Source organism: Lissotriton helveticus, chromosome 7, assembly GCF_964261635.1.
Source record: "Lissotriton helveticus chromosome 7, aLisHel1.1, whole genome shotgun sequence".
NCBI classification, from domain to species: Eukaryota; Metazoa; Chordata; class Amphibia; order Caudata; family Salamandridae; genus Lissotriton; species Lissotriton helveticus.
Genome location: NC_136068.1, coordinates 1909723579 through 1909745966, shown reverse-complemented (window position 1 = coordinate 1909745966; position 22388 = coordinate 1909723579). Strand labels below are relative to the sequence as shown.

Below are 22388 nucleotides of genomic sequence, written 5' to 3'. Positions count from 1 at the left end.
ACGTCGTTACGACGCGATGTTTTACATCGCAGTACTTTACGACGCATGTTTTACAACGCAAGTCGTTACCACGACTTGCGTTGTTGGGGGCTGGATAGTGAATAGTTTAATTTACTATTCCAACTCCAGTCCCCATGGATAGTAGTGAAGGAGTTGGATAGTAAATTAAACTATTTACTATCCTGGAACGCCCCCCAGCGCAATTCGTTGTTACAACTTGCGTTGGAAAAGTTGCGTCGTAAGGGAACTGCGGTGTAACATCCGCGTTGTAAAGGATGTTCCCCGCAAAAACTTTGTTTATCTTCAACATACGTTAACATGCCTGTACGTGCATGTCATAAATCCCTAAAGCGGCACGGAGACACAGACACACACAGAGACACACACGAGGAAGACGTATTACAAACTCCACCAAAAATATGAATGTCATTATTTGTTGATTATCAAGACACTGAAAGAGGGAGAACAGCAGTAATTGACCAATACATAAGTCTTGAGGATACCGGGCTATGCACAAGGTGTCCTCAGCTCCTTTAGATGCACTGCATGACAAATGATTAAATATAACAGGTTGCCTCTAGGACCATGGATTCAAAGTTTTCTTTCAAAAAAAGGGAGAAACTCTTCCATACTCTTCAGTTCAACTAATGAACAGAATTACTTGTAACCTTTTCATTTAGTGGGTCATTAAGCAAATCACAAATTCATCCATTTATACAAATGATCAATATCTATTCAAAACATTCATTAGAAAGTGATTTTTACTTCATGATTTTTTCATTTTTCTTCTGTTTTCAGTATATCTGCTTCAGGCACAATACATGCATTTGCCTTTTGCATATTAATACATTAATACAAGAAAGTGCAATAATTATATACAGTGAATAAATCAGAAAACATTGGTACAATAACAAATCATTTGAATAAATCAAAATGTCCTACTACATTCTACTCATGTACCAGGATATTAACTACTTATCCTCGGTACTGTCCCTATGTGTGGTCCAAGGAAAGGGGGTGTAGGTCAGAGAACGCTTTTAAATGACTTATCGGTGTTTACACCACTATTAGTTGGTTGACCCAACTGTTTTTTAACATTTTCTTTGCTTGGGCTATAGCGAAACTCTTGGTCTCGTGTGATGGGGAGGTGAGTGAAGGGTGGGCCGGAGCGTTTCGACCTTCGTGTTTGGACCTGGGTGATTAAAAGAAGGTCTTCTCAGGGCTAAAGTGATTTCCTTTTGTAGGACACTGCTACTAATTTGGGTCTACAGACTGTGAGGCTCTGGCACGGCTCTCAATCTTGGTGTTGGTGTCTCTCCTGTTTTCTTTGCCAGTCCATTTACCATGTGCTACTGTACAGGCTTCTGTATGGAAGTCCGATACTCCAGCTGGACGTATTCCTTTGGCTATCTTGTCCGTCAGGGCTCCAGGCTAGCTGTCGGTACAAGCATTCACGCCATGGCTTCTCTTTCTTGCATTCAGGCGTCCAGAGCCTCACAGTCTGTAGACCGAAATTAGTAGCTCACCTCCCCATCGCACAAGGCCAAGAGCTTCGCTATAGCCCAAGCAAAGAAAATGTTAAAAAACTATTGGGTCAACCAACTAATAGAGGAGTAAACACCAATAAGTCATTTAAACGAGTTCTCTGAACAACACCCTCTTTCCTCGGACCACATATAGAGACAGTACCGAGTATAAGTAGTTAATATCCCGGTACATGAGTAGAATGTAGTAGGACTTTTTGATTTTTTCAAATGATTTGTTATTGTACCAACGTTTACTTATTTATTCACTGTATATAATTATTGCACTTTGTTGTATTGATGTATTAATATGCAAAAGGCAAATGCATGTATTGTGTCTGAAGCACGTATACCGAAAACAGAAGAAAAGTGAAATAATCATGAAGTAAAAATAATTTTCTGATGAATTTTTGGAATAGATATTGATTATTTGTATAAATAGATGAATTTGTGATTTGCTTAATGACCCACTAAATAGAAAGGTTACAAGTAATTCTGTTCATTAGTTGAACTGAAGAGTATGGAAGAGTTTCTCTCTTCCTTTGAAAGAAAACTTTGAATCCATAGTCCTAAAAGCAACCTGTTATATTTAATGTTTATTAGATTCCAGCCTCTAGCTTCCTCAATTGAATCAATCCCCGTGATTTTGAAATCCGCATGACAAATGAGGCATCAGAGTGAAGTGTAATCAGCTGCAGCTCCTTCGCTAATGCAGAGGAGCGTTACCCCAGTGCTTTTCAGCAGTGCAAAAAAGGGAAAATGTATTGATAATAACATGATGTTATTACCATTTTATTTGTCCATGCTGAAGCCAGTTTGGGAGGGGTGGATCTTGGCTGTCATCACAGCCAACAGAAGTAGGAGTGGGTGGTGCACTTAAGTGTGCATGATGGTTTGGGTGGCCTTCTTGGGCCGGCAAAATAGTCATGCGCACTTAGCATGTTCTCCACCCGGCTGTATTGCACAGTCTGGTGGAGAACATACACAGGCTTCCACTCCCTGTCTGAGCGCCAAACCAGGCCACTCAGAGCAATCATGACACTGCTGTCATACTACTAACAGCAGCTTTGTGATTGGCTAAGGTAGACTGGGAGCCTGTGTGCTTCCGTTTCGTTCTGCTTGGAAGAAAAGAGGATGGAGGAGAGACGGCAACAGGCCTGCAGGTAAGTTAAATGCTTTTTCTTTTACTTGCCCCCTCCCTACCACTAATGCCCTGGAGCATTCACCACTGGTTGTAATCAAAGGATTTCTTAAACTATGTAACCTAATGTATTCTCTACTGAACGCATGTGCTTTAATGCTGTCAATTTCACATGTTTTCCTTCACTCTCTCGATTCATTTTCTAGCTTTTTTCATCACATTCCAATCTGAGGATCCCAGTGAGCTGGGACATTTCTTCAGCTACCCGATGTCCCTCTTCAGTACCTTTGAACTCTCCCTGACTCTCATTGATGGGCCTGCCAACTACAGCGTTGACCTTCCGCCCATGTATCACGTGTTGTATTCCGCATTTGCGATCCTCGCCGCCCTACTCATGCTCAATATGATCATTGCCATGATGGCCGACACCTACCTGCAAGTGGTGCGTGAGCGAGATGAGATCTGGAGAGCCCAGGTACCAAAAGAAGGATAGTGAGTGAGTCTATCTATCTATCTATCTATCTATCTATCTATCTATCTATCTATCTATCTATCTATCTATCTATCTATCTATCTATCTATCTACCTACCTACCTACCTACCTACCTGCCCACCTACCTACCTACCTATCCATCCACCCATCCATCCACCCACCACCCACCCAACAACCCAACCATCCATCCATCTATCTCTATCTATCGACCTTACTCTATACTCTATCTATCTATCTATCTAACTATCTATCTAGATAGTGGTTCCGTTGAACTGCAGGTGGAGGCCCAGCACACTTCCACGTTGAAGGTGAACAAGGGAAATGAGAAGCCTTTGTTGAACATGAACATGGAATGACCATTACGGTGTCTTGCCAGCTCTTGCAAAGTGAATCAGTAAATTGCAGTGTCAGATCCATTTGGTCTTTGCTTCATTGCCAGTGTCATTATCCCACCTAATGTAAATGAGCCTACATGTCATCATTGTGTGTTTAGAAGGTCAGGCAGTGGGAGTGATGGCACTGTGCCTGTTTATGTAGGTGAAATGTCTGTAGCTTGCTTTCAATATTGATTTTTTTCACTGTTGTGACTGCTTCTTTTCAATTACAGGGGGCTTGGCCGCAGGGCTGCTGGCCACACCCCGTGACCGACTCCCCTCCCGCCACTGCCCCTGCTAGTACCAAAAAAGAGAGATTGCGTCAGCCATCTTTGCACTGTAGTTTCCTTTTATTGCTGTTTTGGCAATAGACAGAACAGCATAAGTAGTAACTTCACTGCAAGTGAAGACCCAGATCCTAGGCATTCAGAAAGAGAGAGAAGGCCCTGTACTCTATCCTCGTATCCTTGATGAGTGTATGTGATCCAGCCCCGCTTTCACCCCCGCCAGGAATACACCCCCCTAGGCACTCACCGGTATCTGGGGTACCAAACGCAACCCCCAAAGAGAAGGACCCCGAACGGAGACAGACCCGACGGAAGACAAAAAGAACCAGGCCTCCCTTCAGAACCATAGTCCTCTTGTTTCTGGACGTTTTATTGCTTAATAAAAACCGGCATAGCCCACTACATCCGGCCTCCTTGCCTGATATTTCAGCCCGCGACACACCCACCATCACAGTGTACAACAACATATGGCCACAGCGAAGGGATGTCACTGGGGAGTCAGGTACAACCCCCACCCCTCCGCCTTCTACCAAAGATTTACAGCCTAGAGCCAGATTCAGGGAATTACCTCATTCCACTCAGAAGCCTCACAATGTTAGAGCTGCTTTCTGTGTATCACACCAGACATATTGCCTGGTCAAGTGCTGCCCCTGGTTTTAGGTGGTACTCCCGGCTACATTGCTTTCTATGTTGTCTTGTTTTTCCAACTAGTTAAAAAGTGTAATACTCATAAGTATGAGCAGGTCTGGCAGACCAGCTCCAAAAAACATTTTGGTATCAATTCAGAAGGATTTGAATTTTTCAATTTCCGCTCAACTGCCAATATAAACAGCCACAGTCCGTACAGGTAAGAGCGGAGTGATAGGGGGGATTCGACATATGACGACAATGGAACCTTAACACCATCGATGCGGTGCATTTTCCCGCTGTGCGCTGGAAAATTTAAAAAAACGCGGTTCATGACGAGCTCAGCTCGTCATGAGTGTACAAGAGGTGTACTTCATGATGAGCTGAGCTCGTCATGAGCGTCGAAGGGGTTAAATAAAAAAAAGAAAAACATGGTTTTCTTTTTAATTAAAATTTTCCTCATCATCGTATGTTGAATCCCACCACCTAGACCGCTCTTAGCTGTAGAGTCCACGCCTGAATATAAATATACATTTTCAACATTATAGTCTCCAAAATTATTGAAGAAGTTTACATCAAATAACACTTTCTTTGTAAAGATCAAGCTTTATGCCAAATATGGTACCTCTGTTAAGCCATTTTGCTGCAGAGCTGTCTAAAAATCACTATGGTATGGAAATTGCTTGGTGAAAAAGCATTTTGAGACCCTGACCCTTTATATTATCCCCGACATGAAAAATCATCCCAGTATGATTGAAGGAAGAAGGATGAATATTTTTTGGGGGAAAGTTTGTGAAGGATTTTCAGAGGTGTTAGCAAAGCAAAACATGCCCTACCTATGAAAACTGTGATGTAACATAACTACACAATGGTGGCTGCTACTGTGTAGTTATAGTTAGGCCCACCTAGTTACTATAGGAAGAGCATTTAATGATTTGTTAAGAACTTTGGCACCATTTGATGATTTTAGCAAAACGTTTTAAAAGCAATGAATACACCTCAGCTCCTTCCTTGAAAGGTTAAAGGTGGTCTGTCAAGTAGAGGCTGTGAAAAACGAGAGCTCCCAAAACACATTTTCTCATCCAATTTTCATGGGGATGTTTGAACAGCACTAGGACTGGACTGTTCCCATGAGGCACAGGGTCAGAGCTCCTTTGCATATAGCCAGTGTCTAACCCAGGGTGGTGTGGAGTGCAAAAAAACGATGGATTTAGGCCCAGATCCTTGTACTGGGGTGAATGTATGACATTGTTCTACATTCTGTCCATCAACTGTGTTTTTTTGCAATTTTCACCCCGAGTGGGCTGGGTATGCTCAGACGTGAGTCCCAGGATCTCCACACCACTGGAGTCAAGCTATCCAGGCTCAATGAAGGCTGATAGCCAGAAACCGGTCCTTGGATGCTTGATTCCGGTCTGGGAAAGACATGGCTTGGTAGTTCGGACTGGACTGTTCCCATGAGGCACAGGGTCAGCGCTGATTTGCATATAGCCAGTGTCTAACCCAGGGTGGTGTGGAGTACAAAAAAAACGATGGATTTAGGCCCAGATCCTTGTACTGGGGTGAATGCATGACATTGTTCTACATTCTGTCCATCATCTGTGTTTTTTGTAACAATTAACGAAGACATATACAATATAAAACGTTACTCAAATCGATAAAAATTCCGAAATTCATCTAGTAAACATCACTGGTAAACACTTTCTACTGTACTGCAGGCTGATACAAAGAAGGGGCAAAGAAAGATGGTTATGGCAGCAGTATTTTCTTACGGCATCTCACAGCCCCTATAATATAACTTGCCACCCCAAAGCATACCACGGCGGACCCAAGCATTTGTAAGTAGGCCAACGCTGGCCTTGCCTGCTCAAAGTTACAGCCTCTAAACAGCGGCAGGATAAATTTCTTTCGCTGTAATTTATAAAACTTACAGAAGAGGATCATGTGAAGAACGTTTTGCTCCGATTTATTATCACATGGACATGGGCCCAAAGTCCCACTTATGGCGAAACCCCTGGGGAAAGACAACAACCATGATAACATGTTATGTTTAAACCTTAGCGAGACAAATAGATGGAAAGGCTTGCTTATAAATGTTAGATATGGTTGAATCTCTCTCCCCGTGCTTAACATAACAAACTTTCTAACAGATGGTTTCGCCAATTCCTCCTCTTCCCTCTGGGCCATCAATCTGTTTAAAAATTGATGTTTTACATTCTTTATTGCGGTTTTACTTAAGGCCCTGGGATTTGTAAATAGATCAAGGCTTCACATTATGTCCATTTGGGTTTTAATATAACGGATCTATGGTATAGCCAAGGCCTTGTCTAGGGTCAAACAATCCTGGATAATTAATTAATTTAAATTCGGGGCTTCCTGCGCCCAAATTCTTAGCCACACTAGTATCAGCGCAGTATCAGCGCAGCAGCTTTTTGATCAGAAATATAACCTGCCCCCAGGTCTTCATGCACGTTAAAAGTTGCTGCAGATTGTGGTAACGATAAAACTTTTCTAAAGAAAACATTTTCTGACCTTTGGATCTCACTTGAGTCAGTGTAGCCCCACACCTCACTCCCATATAACACCATGGGCAAACATTTGGCATTGTAGATTTTCATGATGGCCGGTAATGGCTTGCAGCCTAAACGTTTTGCAAAGCCTAGCAGGGCCCCTGTCGCCCTTGCCAACGTGTTGTTTTTCAGGGCGCGTTGCGTTACCCACGATCTTTTATCATCAAATACAATACCCAAGTAAGGGAAGGTAGGAACTTTCATGAGAATCTGCCCTTTACAGAAAAAAAGGTGCCCTTTTCGCCCGCCCACCACCTAGTGACATAACCTGTGATTTTTTAAAATTGGTTTTCAAATCCAAAGAGTCCATAAATTTGTTAAAACAGTCTAGAAGTGATTGCAGACCTCTTGCTGTCATGGCGATCAGCACAGTATCATCCGCATATAGTAATGCAGGAATCTTTTTTTGGCCAACTCTCGGAATGTCCATACATGATGAAATTAAGGCATCACCCAAGTTATTTATATAGAGTGTAAACTGCAAGGGTGCAAGAATGCACCCTTGCCTGACCCCTCGCTTTACAGGCCAAGAATCCATCAGGTTCCCATTTTCACTATAGCGGACAGCTTCACTAGTGTCACTATGGATGACCGCTAAAAAGGATATCAGAGCAGGGTCCAGACCCGTGTCAAACAGGGAAGTCCACAATTTCTGGCAATTTACAAGGTCGAAAGCAGTGGACAAATCCATAAAAGCTAGATGAATGTCCCCCTGCTTAGCGACCGTGTACTTCCCTATGACAAGATGTAAGTTGAGGCATTTGCCAGCAGTACCTCTTCCCTTCCTGAACCCATACTGCCTGATTTCTCGTCCAACCAATTAGTCAGCCGTGCCAGGACGGCTTTTCCCATAATCTTGACAGCCAAGTCCAGGAGAGAGAGAGATCGGCCGGTAACACGCCGGATCCTCTCTTGAACCCTTTCTAAATATTGGGACGATGACTGCTTTTCCCCAGGACACTGGGGGACCCACTATTGTGACTGCGTTAAAAACAGAAGTTAAAATCTTTGCCCAATAATGGGGATCTGCTCTATACAGGTCTGCCGGGACCCCGTCCGGGCCTGGCACTTTCCCATGGGCTGTGGTCTCAATAGCCTCCAGTACTTCTTCTATACTAAAAATGACCTTTCCTGCCTGTACAAACTCGCCCTGAGACAGTGGAGATGAGTCGTTAATTTCCGCGTAAAGACCGCTATAGTGCTCCACCCACTTTTCTGATGGAATGAGACAGTCCTGATTGGTATTTTCTGTCTCATTAAACACGGGACTATTAATCATGTTCCAAAACTGAGTGCTACTTTTCAGAACACTCACTTTGGTCAATTCCTCCCAAGCCATGTCCTTAAGCTCAATCTTCCTACGTTTAATAGCCTTTTTATAGGCCCTTCTCGCCTCCGCTATCTTCTGCGCGTCCTTACCAGGCTTTTTTAGTGCTTCTAAAAGTACCGTGTGTGTGTCACTACAGGCTCGATTAAACCAATTTTTCAATTTCTTAGGCCTTATTTTACTTTTCCTAGTCAAATCAGCAGCTACCTGATCTGTAATGCGATTAAAAGCATCCAAAATATCCCTTGGGTCTGAGTTTTCCCCTAGACATATAGACCGATCATCAGCTTTACTCCTGTAAAGATTTTCCAGGAATTCAATAGGAGTCATCCCATCCCACCTTAGTCTGCGTCCTTGACATTTAGAGGTTATATTAGAGTTTAAGATGTTAGAAGCGACCGGTTTACTTTTAAAAGCCCTCATATCGATAGTCAACATGAGCGGATTGTGGTCACTAAAACCTCTCTGCTCGACTCTTAAAGGACCTGTTTTATCCCTCAGCAGACATGACACAAAAATGTAGTCAATAATAGACCCATTGCCTTGGCCATTGAAAGTTGGGACAGGGCACTGACTTTCCCCTTGCACTGGGACAAATGATGTATTGATAAAAAACCCTCCAGAAGCAACCCACTCCTCGTGTGCTGAAAATGAGAATTCCCCGATTGATTATTTTCAAAGTCCATATTCTGCAAACATTTCATTGGACAAACATGAATATTAAAATCACCAAGCACTAACAAATAATAAAAACTACTGTTGTGTTCATCATAATCATCCAAAAAGACTGATAGTTCTTTTAAATGCTCTAATTCGTCCCCCCTGGTAAAAGAATTGTAAACATTTACCACTAAGATTGTAGGCAGGTTGTCCCCTTCCAATCTTACTGCCAAAATATTTAGGGAGCTTGTCACTACTAACACAGCTTTGTATTGGAGTTTCAGGCTAAATAACAGTAGAAGGCCACCCCTGGGTCTCCCCATCGTGGAAGGTGCTGCAAATTTAATAAATGACTGAGAACCCTCCAGATGGTAACTATCTCTTGCTTCCCATGTTTCCTGCAGCGCAATAATATGATGTGCGGCAATAAAAGCCTCCCAGTTCGTGTCCCCCCTTTTTAATCTTAACCCAGCAATGTTCCATGACAGGATGGCCAACTTATTGTCAGCCACCGTGGGTCTTGATTCCTTGAGATTGTGGGTCCCTAGTAACGATGCGTCATTTCCTGCTAAAACCATGACCCCCTTTGGGGCTTGTGGTTAAATCTTCATGACCTGTGGGCTCCCTGTTTACTGTAAGACTTGGGGCAGGCTCATTTCTCAAATTGCCCCCTTCACTAGTCAAAGAAATTAGAGCTCTGTCACTATTCACTATATCTGTCGGGTTAAAACTTGGATTGATGCTGACATTAGGCTCCCGTATAATTATTCCATTGGGGTAACAGTCCATATTAATTTGGTGGTCTTGCTTAGGAAGCACAGAATATTGCTCCATTCCCCCCCCCCCCCTTTGGAGACTTAATGCAAATTTTAGACTTAGGCAGTCAGTCAACCATTTCCAGCGGACTAAACTTATTGTCTAATGGTAGGTAGTTCTCTAAGTATTGAGGCCCCTGTCTATATCCCCCACCCTACCCTGTCCCTGCCCCACGTATGGCCATACTCCTGCGGTGTCTGGGTGAATGGGTGGTGGAAAAAAGAATGATAGCGGTCTAACTTCTATCGTTGTCCCTTGGTTAGGGTTGAAATTGTTCTGCTCCCAGGAGCAAATATACTCCACCGTGCGGGGATCTTTAAAATTAACCAAAACACAGTCTCCCGCGATTGTTTTCGGTGTGTACCCCACCCAGGGAACCCTGCGCACCATCAAGATGTTACTTCACATATAGGGGGGTAACGGTCTATTAACATTGAGCCAGTGTACTACTTTGTTTTTTAGACAAATAAATGGCTCGTGGCTAGAGTTTTTCAATTCAGGCGCTCCCGTTAGAACTATAACATACGGGTTCGATTGTGGAGGCAATATTGCCGGTTTCGTCCGCCTGGGGATTTCTTCAAAAGTGTCCCTCACCACAGCTTTAGGTTGTGATGAAAGTGGCATAGCTTCTTTTCCCATAAGACTAGGGGTGTGTAGAGAGTTTGTGGGACCTTTTACTGCCTTTGGGAGGGTTACACTTGTTTACGCCACTACTTGCATGTGATTCTGTGTAGTCTGCCCAAAGGGTGCCATGATTGTTTGTGGTGTACCTGTTGAGAAGTTTTTGGACTCCCCCGACCCCTTATAACTCTTTACCTCTAGCTCCAACTTAGTTAGCTGTTTTTCTATGCCAATAAGTCTCTCTTCCAAGGGAGCAAGTAAGGATTTTAATAAGGATGCCAAGTTGTTTAGAGATAAGTCCTCAACAAATCCTTCGGCCTAATCTACCCTGGGTATTATTTGTGTAATTGGCTGTACTAATCCCTCGTGTATTGTCCTGGGTTATACCTACAAGCCCGCCTCCCTCCAAGCTGGGATGTTGATTATTAGAAGCGACCACTATCTTAGCAGTGGCTGGTGTTACAATTTGATCCGAACCCTTAGTGGGTTTAGATTTTTTGCTGCTTGCAGCAACAGGCGCTGGCTCTTTCCTTTTTGGTAATGCCCCTTCCTTTTTTCCTCGTAGTTGCCTGGTGTTTTCTACGTTTTGGGGGCTAACTACTGCTGCCCCTGCTACCACTTTCACAGCTTCTAAATCTATTGGCGGCTCCACTGTTGTATGTGAATTGGGAGCGGGCAGGGAGCAAAAAGAACCCTGCGAGCTAGGAGGACTGTGCATGAGAACCTCGATGTCCGTGGTGTTTGCCCTTTAAGTGTGTTCCGGCGTAAGTGCATTTGCCAGGTGACCCATAGAAGACCATTTTGCAAACGCCAGATCCTGTGACACCCTATTTTCCAACAGGATAATCCCCTAGTCTATGACAGAGTTCGTTCTCGTGATAAAATTATCTAGGGTACCTAATAACAAAGGGCCATCGACTGTCTTATTTCTTTTCTCCCAGGCAGGCATTGCTATGGACAGTATTACAACCTAAGCGCACTTACTGCAATATCAGAAGTCCAAGGATTAGCAATGCACGAAATGTCAGGAGTTAGAGGGGGGGCCCAGTCCAGTCTCGCTTGGTCTCAAACGGGCTACACTGGGCCCGGGCTTGGCCCGGCGCGCGCCCGCTCGCGTCCCGCGAGGGGGGAGGCGCGAGGCGCTTTACAGGCGCTGCAGGTGTGGTGGGAGGGCTCAGCAGGCCCTCAAAGTCCCTCAGGCTCCTGGGACAGGTAGTTTTGCTGCCAAAGTCTCCAAAATCGGACGAGGCGTCTCCCGCGAAGCAGAAGGCGCGAGGCGCTTTACAGGCGCTGCAGGTGTGGTGGGAGGGCTCAGCAGGCCCTCAAAGTCCCTCAGGCTCCTGGGACAGGTAGTTTTGCTGCCAAAGTCTCCAAAATCGGACGAGGCGTCTCCCGCGAAGCAGAAGGCGCGAGGCGCTTTACAGGCACTGCAGGTGTGGTGGGAGGGCTCAGCACGCCCTCAAAGTCCCTCAGGCTCCTGGGACAGGTAGTTTTGCTGCCAAAGTCACCAAAATCGGACGAAGCATCCAATTAAGGCATTGGGGTCATGGGTGTAGTCTGAGGACCCATCCAGACCCTGCCGGCTCCCCTTCCTGTACCCATCCCTTGCAATGGGAGTCGGCTGTATTTGTTTCCTTGCTGAGGGAAGCTTTTCTCTGCTCCCATTGGGCAGGAGCAAGCTTGTGTTTCCTGTCTGCAAGAGCACAGGCAAGGAGTTGAAGTTCTTCTTGTCCCGGGGATGCGGTCCCTGGGACACTGCTGCCATCCGGCTGCGAGGGGTGGGGTCCCAGGGTTATTAGATGGCACGGGGAAAGGGGTCCTAGGTCCAACTTCCCACACAAATAATTAATCTCTGGGAGATGTGGTCCGCAGGGTCCTTTGGGGCCCTGGGAACAGGGCATTTTTGTCGTTCTTGCCCACTGGGAGTGGGTGTGGTGGTTGCTCTCACTTGACGGGAGTTTTGAAAATCCTACTGCCAAGCGAGACCAAACACAAGTTTCTCTGCCCGCACCGATGCAAGCAGGGAAACCGCTTTGTGCCGGCTTTGGGCTCCCTAGGACATAACATCTGAGCCGGCTCGGGGGATGGGTCCCCCAGTGCCGTTAATGGCTCAGGGAGGGCGTCTGTGCCACCCTTCATTCCCATTTTGAACACTTTTGGCCCCAGGGGTGAGCTCTCCGGGGCATTTGGAGGCTCAAGGGGGGGCACATGCCCCTCCCTTTTAATGATTTCAGCCCCAGAGGTCGGCTACTTGGGGTCTCTGATGGCTACAAGAGGGAGGCTGGAAGTCCTCCTCTCCATACATAAATATTGTTATTGGCCTCCGGCCTCCAGATTCCCTAGTCAACCTGTTCTCTTTGTAATGAGGGACACATCTGGCTTTGGCTGCAATTTAACAAACTATTGCCTCAGGAACCGCTTGGACTAACAGAACTCTGACATAGGACAGTGCAAGACTGGAAAAGTGCTACTCTGGTGGCAAGAAGCCACCTGCATAGCTGCCACATGGACCCGTGCCATGTGCAACACCAGTGTTTTTTTTTCAAAGGGTACATTACAGCCTGGGACACCTAGATTCACTTTTAACATTATGCGTAATACATATTAGCTCAAAAATTCCAGTGTCAAATGTGCCTTGACTATGAAGCCTGGAATCGGTGCAGTTATCAAAAAATGGCATGGGTACACTTTTCAGCTATGCATTTGTTATGCATGGCTCTCATAGAAAACCTCAATTGCTTATTTCAGTTTCAGAAAGTCATAACTCCTTGCTTTGACATGACAACAGTGGATGACAAAACTGGCTATCAACCAATGGGATGTCATTTAGGCTTCCCAGGCAAGGTGACAGGGCTCTCTGAGAGCCTTTCAGCACAGCTCTGCTTGTCTGCTTTGACTGAAAGTATAAGGCACAGTTACAAGAGGGGGAAGGACGGCAGGCACGGTAGTAGGTTTTGTAAAGGATAGCCGGCAAGATATTTATTTTTCACATTTGCATCAGGGAGGAGAGGTCAAGCTATGTATAGCTCATCCATTATCCCCTGCATTGTAGTTGAAGGCAGGGACAGATGATGTTGGGGGCCATACATACCATACAATTAAAAATGTGTAAAAACTGAATGAGGGGGATGTTTTTCGACTTCGTTCTTACGGCCACATGCATCATTGTTGCCGTTTGTGATTTCTTAATTGCGAAAATTAAGGAATCGCAATTAAGAAATCGCAAAAGGCTATGCATTAAGAAATCGCAATTTTTTTTGAGATTTCTTAAAATTCCTTAGTTGCGATTCACAATTTGCGAATCGCAATTAAGGAATCCCTTCCCATTGATTCCTATGGGCCTAGAGGCCCATAGGAATGAATGGGAGTCATTCTCAATTTGCGAGTAGCAATTTGCGAATCGCAAATTGAGAATGCAATTTCAAGGGTGCAGGGGGGTCCAAAGGACCCCCCCTGCACCCCTGAAATATAACTTTAAGTGCATTTTTCACACACACGGGCATGTGTGTTTGTAAAATGAAACTTTCAAAAGTGCACTTTTTAAAATTTTCGCAAATTACCATGAAGGTCAACTTCATGGTAATTTACCTCTCCCTATTTGCGAATTCGCAAATTTAAAATGTTCATGCATTGCATTTAAGAAATCTCAAATTGCGATTTCTTAAATGCAATCGCAATTTTATAAATCGCAACATGATTGCGATTTCTAAAATTGCAAAAAACATGATGCATCCCAATTTAGTCAATTGCATTTGCAAACGGCAGAAAATTGTGATTCGCACCGTTTGCGAATGCATTTGACAATGATGCATGTGCCCCTTGACATCACAGACAACTTGAGATTCGCTCTTGTTGACTATTTGATGTCACTCAGAACCCCTCTGTGAAAAACACCCCTTAAATCACTGTTACACATCTATAATTCTATATGATAATGCCAGTAATGAGGGGGCTTGAGAATGCTGTATAAACATGTTGCTGTGTGTGTGGACCTAACGAAAATCAGAACACAGATATCACACACAATCCTACACTTTCACACACCTTATGCTCCCACTCTCAAGATTTTAAACCATTATTCTCAAGTAATTGTCTCATATAGATAATTCCAAATTTCTTTGGACTCTTCAAATCCTTCGCTTTTCATGCTTCTAGCCATGTGTAGAAAACAGAAACAAGCACAACGAATCCCAAGCTATTCTCAGTGTATCAAGTAAAACACCCACATAGAATGAAGAAAATGTATACATTTTTGCTCTGAGTGTTTAATGAAATGTTGATTGTGTAACATGAGCTTTGAGGTTTAAAACTATTCAAACAAGTGCAATGTACTCATGTGTGAAGCAAACAGAACCTCTGTAGGGTGTTGGCCATATTCATTTGGACGTTCACACAGAGAAGGCTGAAAGATAGCTAATACAAGAAGGTTTGTGCAGTTGTCATTTCCCCTTGAAGGGAATTACTCAACATGCATGCACACCCAGGCCTTCACAAAGACACATATACTCAACAACAAGCACTAGCAAGACAAATAGGACATCTTTATAACTCATAACAGAAGCCAGAACTATTGGCTTTGCCAATGATTAGTTTATGTACAATAATTATAAATAAAGATAGAAAACATATATAAAGCAAAGGGGCTAAATAGGTGCATCAAGATAAATTCACAATCATTAGGTCTTGTGAGAATGGTGCTAGATTTTTGTTCTGTAACCTGATTCTAAAATGGAACCTGCGAGAGATTGAGGTCCTACTCTTTAGAAAGGACACTTTCCAAAGTCAGGCACCGTGAAGTAATCTTTGATGTTGAGCTATCTTTTAAGGATCAGATCAACAGACTAAGCTCATCTTGTTTCTTTTTGTTAAGAACGTTGAGGATGGCACCGCCTTCAATCGCTTTTGATCTTTAAAAATCGATAGTCATGCCATTGGTGCTATCCAGACTGGATTATTGCAAAGCCCCATATCTCTGTATCTCACAACGCTCTTTAAACGAGCTCCAGATGTTGAAGAACACAGTCGGTTGTCTTCTGAAGAACATACCAAAATTCAAATCGGTCTCAGCCGCCCTGACGGAGCTTCACTGGCTCCCAATTAACCCTTTCGATGCGGCGGCAATTCCGCCGCAGCGCTAAGGGGCGGGGCAGGGGCCGCGCGGTGCTCCGACGCTTGTGATGAAACCGCTCCGTCATGCCCCTCGGGTGGGCTGTGCTTGTGACGGAGCGGTTCCGTCACGGCCCCGCCCGCTCAATAGAACGCGCCGCGCAAGAGCGTAATCAGTGCCGCGCAGGTGCGGCGGCCGGGCTGTGACGGAACCGCTCCGTCACCAGCACAGCCCACCCGAGGGGCGTGACGGAGCGGTTCCGCACAAGCGTGGGAGGGGAGAAAAAAAGAGAGAGGCCTTTAAGGCTTTATGCTTGGCACATAAAACTATGCATTTTTCTGACTCCTTGAAAAGGAAAGTTGTATGATATGCTCTGAATAGACTGCTGCATTTGGCATCCACCAAATCAGTCAGTTTTTCAAAAATCAAGAAAGCTTCATGGAGCTGTAGATGCTTTGCCCACGCCAACTGTCAACTTTGGAACAAGATGCATTTGTACCTTAAAATCCAGGCCTGGTGTTCACCCACAGCTGTTGCTAACAGGTCAGATTGAGATGTATATCAACATCAAGACTCCTTAGGGCATTCCTGTGCTTCACAAATCTTAACATCAATCAATTGTGCACTGTTTCCTTAAGTCATTTAAGATGAAATGTGGTTATTACATGGGATTTGACCTTTGCACTCTAGTAATAAATGAATGACTGAGTATTTACTAATACACTTGTTCCAAATACCCTATGTTATGCAGCCACTTTTATTGCCACTAGCATGGCATAAAAGTATATATTTGCAAATATTCTAAAAAATAAACAGATGAATAATACATACATACAAATAAAAATGAATGAATAATAATACGTAAATACATAAATATATAAATAATTGTGCACCAAGTTAGTGGAAGGAAATAAAGATAATAAAGATAAATGTGCTTCTACTGTGAAAGGCCAAACCCAGAATATTAGCAGGGTTCAGCGTAGTTAAAGTCAGGAAACACTACACTCACATCTAAATATGTTGCTCAACATATTTAGGTACTCACAGATTCCATTTTTAAGCCACTTTACAGAGAACTCTACAGACAACATCCTCAAAGTTTATTTAATCTTACCTCACTGCACAGATTTAAACCTTATTTTGATATTAAATATGTTGCATTATTACTACCGCATATGGAAGAGCACAAATCGATCATGCAGCCTACAGAGAGTAATATGCTATTTATTATGCTTTTCGAGGGTGAGGAGAGGCATTGTGCCCTCCCTGAGGCTTTGCCTCTCACCAGTAAGCCAATTCCTCCCACTTCACTTTTGATGTAAAAACACACATGTTATTTACTGTGCATTGAAGTTAATATTGAAAAGCTCTCATGCAAATAATGTATTTGGTGGACAATAGTGATGAGAAAACAGAAATGCAATGATGGCCTCTAAATTGTGTACCTCAAATCTCTATCAGATTAATTAGAGAATATCGCGTTCCATGCAGGTCGTTGCAGCCACCATTAAGCTGGAGCGGAAACTGCCCCGCAGCCTCTGGCCTCGATCTGGTATCAGCGGAAAGGTCTATGGGCTGGGAGACAACCAGTACCTCAGGTAGGAGCAGGGTGGATGGTGCATTTATGTAGAGTGGCCGAGAGCAGCCTGGGCGTTGAGCATATGAGTGGACTATCATCAGGTCAATTTCTAGATCTTTGTCCTTATAAATGACCTTGTGCTTCGAGGCGCTCGGATCTGGGTGACGTGGGCTGGCAGCCTGGAAGGCGTATATGACATCACAACAGTTGATAACCAGTTTGATTGCCTAGAATGCCTCTTGCTGTCTCGCTGACCCCTGGTGTTGGACTTCCATGGTCAGTGCATGTATTAGCGATAGGGATGAGTTAATCACAAAGTGCTGTAAATTGAGAAATTGATGACCATGTACTTGCAAAAAGTTCAAGAAAGCACAGATGTTATTATTTGCTATCTATGGGCCCAATTCACAGAACTAACTTAAGGCAAAATCCTAAACTTACTACTTTTGGTATTCACAGAAGTTAGGATTTTGTCTTAAGTTTGTCTTAAGACAGACTTAACACAGACTTAAGACAGACTTAAGTTAGGATTTTGTCTTAAGTCTGTCTTAAGTCTGTCTTAAAACAAACTTAAAACAAAATCCTAACTTCTGTGAATACCAAAAGTAGTAAGTTTAGGATTTTGTCTTAAGTTAGTTCTGTGAATCGGGACCCATACATTTATGTAGCCACGAAAATACACTAAGCGGTGTCAACAGTTGAGAAAATGTAAAGCAGAATTTTCAAGAACAAATGGGGACATTTAATTTTACATTTAAAGTAGAGCAGTTTGAAATGAAGACATCTAAAACATATTTCTGGCATTGCCAGAAATGTGACCCTACTGGTCTTAGTCTCTTGACAATCTGTAGTGGGCCCAGGCATATCCTGCAAATCTGTAGACTGCTGAGCACAGCTCTACACTCTACTGAGCCATAAACAGAATGTGTGAGCCTCACTTCACAGGATGGAGTGTTCAGTCCTCTTAGCAGGCAAACTCTTGCCTTTGTGTCTAATTAATGCAGGCTCATAAAGACGTAGTAAAACTGGCATCCTTAGGTGCACAATCAGTTGCTTAATGCAGATCAAACCCACTGTGAGGTGTTCTCAATCCATAAAGAATATAAAATTGCCACTATTATAAATTCTGTTTATCTGACTGAATTGTTATGAAATGAATTTTTATTGTGTTACCTACGCAGTTTTTAATCTTATGTCTTTTTTAATACAATTAAAAATCACTATGGGGCATATTACCAACAACTAGCGATAATTTTTGTCTCTAACTTGTTTAGAGACAAAAATTATCGCCGCACATCGGCGATTTTTATCGCAGATAAACCTTGCTATTAGCAAGGTTTATCGCAAATGCGATAAAAAACGGCCGCAATGCATGAATATCGCTCAAAAGTCAGCGATATTCATGCATTATCGAGCAAATGCTCTTAGCCATGTTATCCACCTCCCATTGGATAACATGGTGAAGAACTGCTCAGGGCAGGTGTTAGCTTTTGGAGATATTCGCGCTTAGCGCGAATATCTCCAAAAGTTGGTAATAGGAGATAGCGATGTTAGCGACTGTTTCCAGTCGTTAACATCTTGGCACGCCCACTTTGCATGTCATTAGTGATAAATATCACTGACATGCAAAGCGGGGCCCAAGATGGTCGCTATCTCCTATTAGCTGTCACTAACTGGTGTTAGCGACAGCTTGGTAATAGGGAGATAATTTTATCTCCGCTTTCTTGGCTTTTAAAGCCAAAAAAGCGGAGATAAACCCCCTTGATAATATACCCCTATATGTTTTACATAATTCTCGTTGTTTACTTTTCCCTGGTTTATACTTGTACATGTATTGGACTGTTTGAAATTGCCTAGGAATTATTTCTCACTTGAGTTCTCAAAAAGTACCATATTATACTAACTGCTTGCTAATTGCGCACTCAAGTTTTGCAAATGCAATAGTATGTTTCAAACTTATCTATGCACAAATAGGTTGGTTCACAAAATACTGACTCAGGGAATCTCAGAACAACCTGCCTATTTAATATTCATTAGGCCAACCAAAACATGCAATGTCCCATGAAAGACCACAATCATGGGGATGGTAGCCTGCAATGGACAGGAGACCACCTTGTCTTTGATTGGATATAAATAACGAAAACTTCTGTCTTTTTTACATGGTGGGCGTTTTTTCAAAGAAAACAGGACTGAGTTTAAGAAATTATATACATTTATGAGTTTAAGAAAATATATACATTTTTCAAAAAGCTTCCGTTAGAGTTGGCAATGGTCCTGTGGACCACTGGCAACTCTCCCTGGAACAGTTTTCAAGATGCACAAAGGGGAAGGAATTCAAAGGGGACCCCTTCTCATTTGCAGATCAGTTACCAGCCCAAATTAGGAGTCAGATATTCTGCAATGTTTTGAGATAGAATGCCGGTCTCAAAAGATTGATGCATCACAGTCAGAACTGCTATTTTGAATGGACACCCAAAACACAGCCATTCCAAATAAAATTCTAATACAATTTTAACCTCATTTAACGAATGAGAGACATTGAAAAAATTGAATTCACAATGTAAACATATTTATATTGTGAACCCAAAAAATCTGAGTTGTCTCTTTGTGAGCTGGGAAGTAATTGGATCATCTTGACACCACCTGTCCTCTCAGAATTTGCTTCAATATTTGTCTTAGCATGCTCTCTAAATTGTCTATACATAGTAGGTATCTACTTATCCCATTAGGTTCATTATTCTGTTGCACTGAATGTGTCTAATCACAAATTCAAATTAGGGGTGTGTCAAATTTGAGTCATTTGCTTTCACATAATTAAGAATTTTTGCGTCGTAATGCAAAAAACAGATCCTTCATTTAGCGTTATATTTTAGCATGAAATACACCCTTGTGTCAATTTTTCATGCAAAAACACATTTTGTGGTAAAAATATTGCACAAAAACCACAATGGCCCAAGAAACAGACATTTGCATTCTTGCCATCCGCGGAGAACCTGCATGCTTGAATTTTCGCGTAACCAGCTTAATGCAAAATTCAGTAAATTACCCCAGTGTAATTAAAATTTTGCCCAAGTCTAAGTCACATGCCTCAAAATACATGTAAGGTTAAACAAAATGGTCTAAAAGTGAACTGGGGGAGAATGTTTGCATTGTCAGCATTCCATCCATCATTTGTTTGCTGTAACATAAAAGTGAAAGTAGGCTGTGCATTTACAGAACAAGGAATTGAATGATGAGGTATATGAGTTTTCAAATATTAATATTGAACACAGGCTAAGATATAATAAATAACTACGTTGAACTGCCGTTCCCACAGGGTGGAGATCCTACAAAGTGAAGCAGCACAGACCCCGGAGGACAGCGAGGTGGTGACGAGGCAACCTCAGAAGGACCCTTGTGGAAACTAACCAGAGAGTCCGCCTCAAGAGGCGCAGGAGGGTTGGGTGCAAAGTCAGGAGTGACACACAATCTACAGATCTCAGGGCACTGCGCATGAACACGTAAAAAACTGTGGAAAAGTTTGGTGAAGGGCTTGGATTAAATATTGTGATTATATATAACTCGGATCAGTAGAAAAAGTTACCTCACTTACCTCAAGTGGAAATCGCTGTGTGAAGCTGTACAAAAGAACACACACTTTGAAAGATTGTACTTGGTTACAAACATGCAACAACTGAGGTAACATTCAATGTAATTCTTTATTTGCCAGTGAGTATCAGCTGCCCCAATAGTGAGGTTACAAGTCAGAGGCGTAGATGCAATCAATGATTTGAACAGGCAGAGGCTTCAGTATATGTTGTTTAGTAAAGGATTTTGTTATACCCTACTTAAATGTATAACATGTACTCTAGCCCTGCTGCCTCTAGTTGCTCAGCCAGAGTGTGAGTTGGTCTTAGAATGTTGGTGTGCCTGTGATGCGTGGAATGCCTGGGTGACTGAGTGACTGGGTGGATGTGTGGATGACAGTTGGAGATGGGCTGAGCAGCTAGGCAGGTTGCTCCTGGTGGGGCTGGTACCACACTAGGCTGGCGTCTAGATTAATGTAACCTGAACTGGAGACTGAATAAAGAAGATTTAAATGTACATCCTGGCTCCTGGTGTCTTTCTACATAGGACACAACATATTTTCGGCGACAAGTATGGGAGTGTTGGTTTATTCTAATTTGTGATATCGTATTTCCACTCTGCTGTTCAATGATGCCATCTAGTGGCTATTTTTCACGTATCAGTTGACAGTGTTTCAGTCATAGTTTCACTGTTCAGTATCTACATGACAATATTGAATGTATTTATTCAATTACAGTTTTACACTATTTAAAAGTTTTTCCCTTGCATTAGGGATATGTAGTTTTCTTTACAGAAGTTTACTGCACTTCACATGGCCCCTACACAGGGGTAAGTGTTCCCTTACAAGAGGTTTGGCCCTACTTTGGGGTAAGTTTTGGGGCATGGGTTAGTTCCCATAAGTATGTACCTAGGTAAACTCCTACGCGGGGTTGGTTGTGGGATTTAATCCCTGTTACAGTTGTGCACAGTACTATAGTACATACCTTTATGGTTGGTTATATGGGTGACGACCCATTTGTTTTAGTTTCCCTTACTCTTGGGATTGAAGTCGCAGGTTATTCTACCTTTAGCACTATTCTTTGTTATGCTTCTGGGCATTTGTGTTGTGGGTTCTTTTAACCTTTTGGGTCATAGTGCTTTACGTTACAGTGTATTACACAATATGCTACGAACTGTTTTCTTCTAATGTTACGCTGTTGATTACGCTTCAATATGTTTAAAATTCTCTTTTTAGGGGGGATAGGGGATAGCGCTATTCAAATGTATATATCTTAACCATCCTTTCTTCACCTAATGGTTATTTCTCCTGTGATGTTTTGTCTTCATTGCTGCATCCTAGAGATTTGTATCATTATTGATTTTTCATGTTTTATGGTCCTTTCTTCTTTGTCCATTTGCTGCATCTTTGAGATTCGTTCCATTACTCTACCAGTGCTTAGTTTTCTCGTTTCCTTTTTGCTCTTGTTTAAGGAGAAAGGGATAATGTTATACCCTACTTAAATGTATAACATGTACTCTAGCCCTGCTGCCTCTAGTTGCTCAGCCAGAGTGTGAGTTGGTCATAGAATGTTGGTGTACCTGTGATGCGTGGAATACCTGGGTGACTGAGTGGATGTGTGGATGACAGTTGGAGATGGGATGAGCAGCTAGGCGCATTGCTCCTGGTGGGGCTGGTACCACACTAGGCTGGCTGGAG

General features: G+C 43.0%; 1 protein-coding gene across 1 annotated transcript in view; it reads left to right on the top strand.

Moving 5' to 3' along the window:
- The window catches only part of LOC144767861 (transient receptor potential cation channel subfamily V member 6-like), a 138838-nt gene extending 117661 nt beyond the window's left edge, over window positions 1-21177 (top strand). The window contains exons 12-14 of the mRNA XM_078651220.1: window positions 2871-3139; window positions 17038-17144; window positions 20442-21177. Of these exons, the coding sequence (XP_078507346.1) occupies window positions 2871-3139; window positions 17038-17144; window positions 20442-20532 (467 nt within the window). The 3' untranslated portion in view covers window positions 20533-21177. The remainder of the gene's footprint in view (window positions 1-2870; window positions 3140-17037; window positions 17145-20441) is intronic.
- Window positions 21178-22388: the final 1211 nt, after the last annotated feature.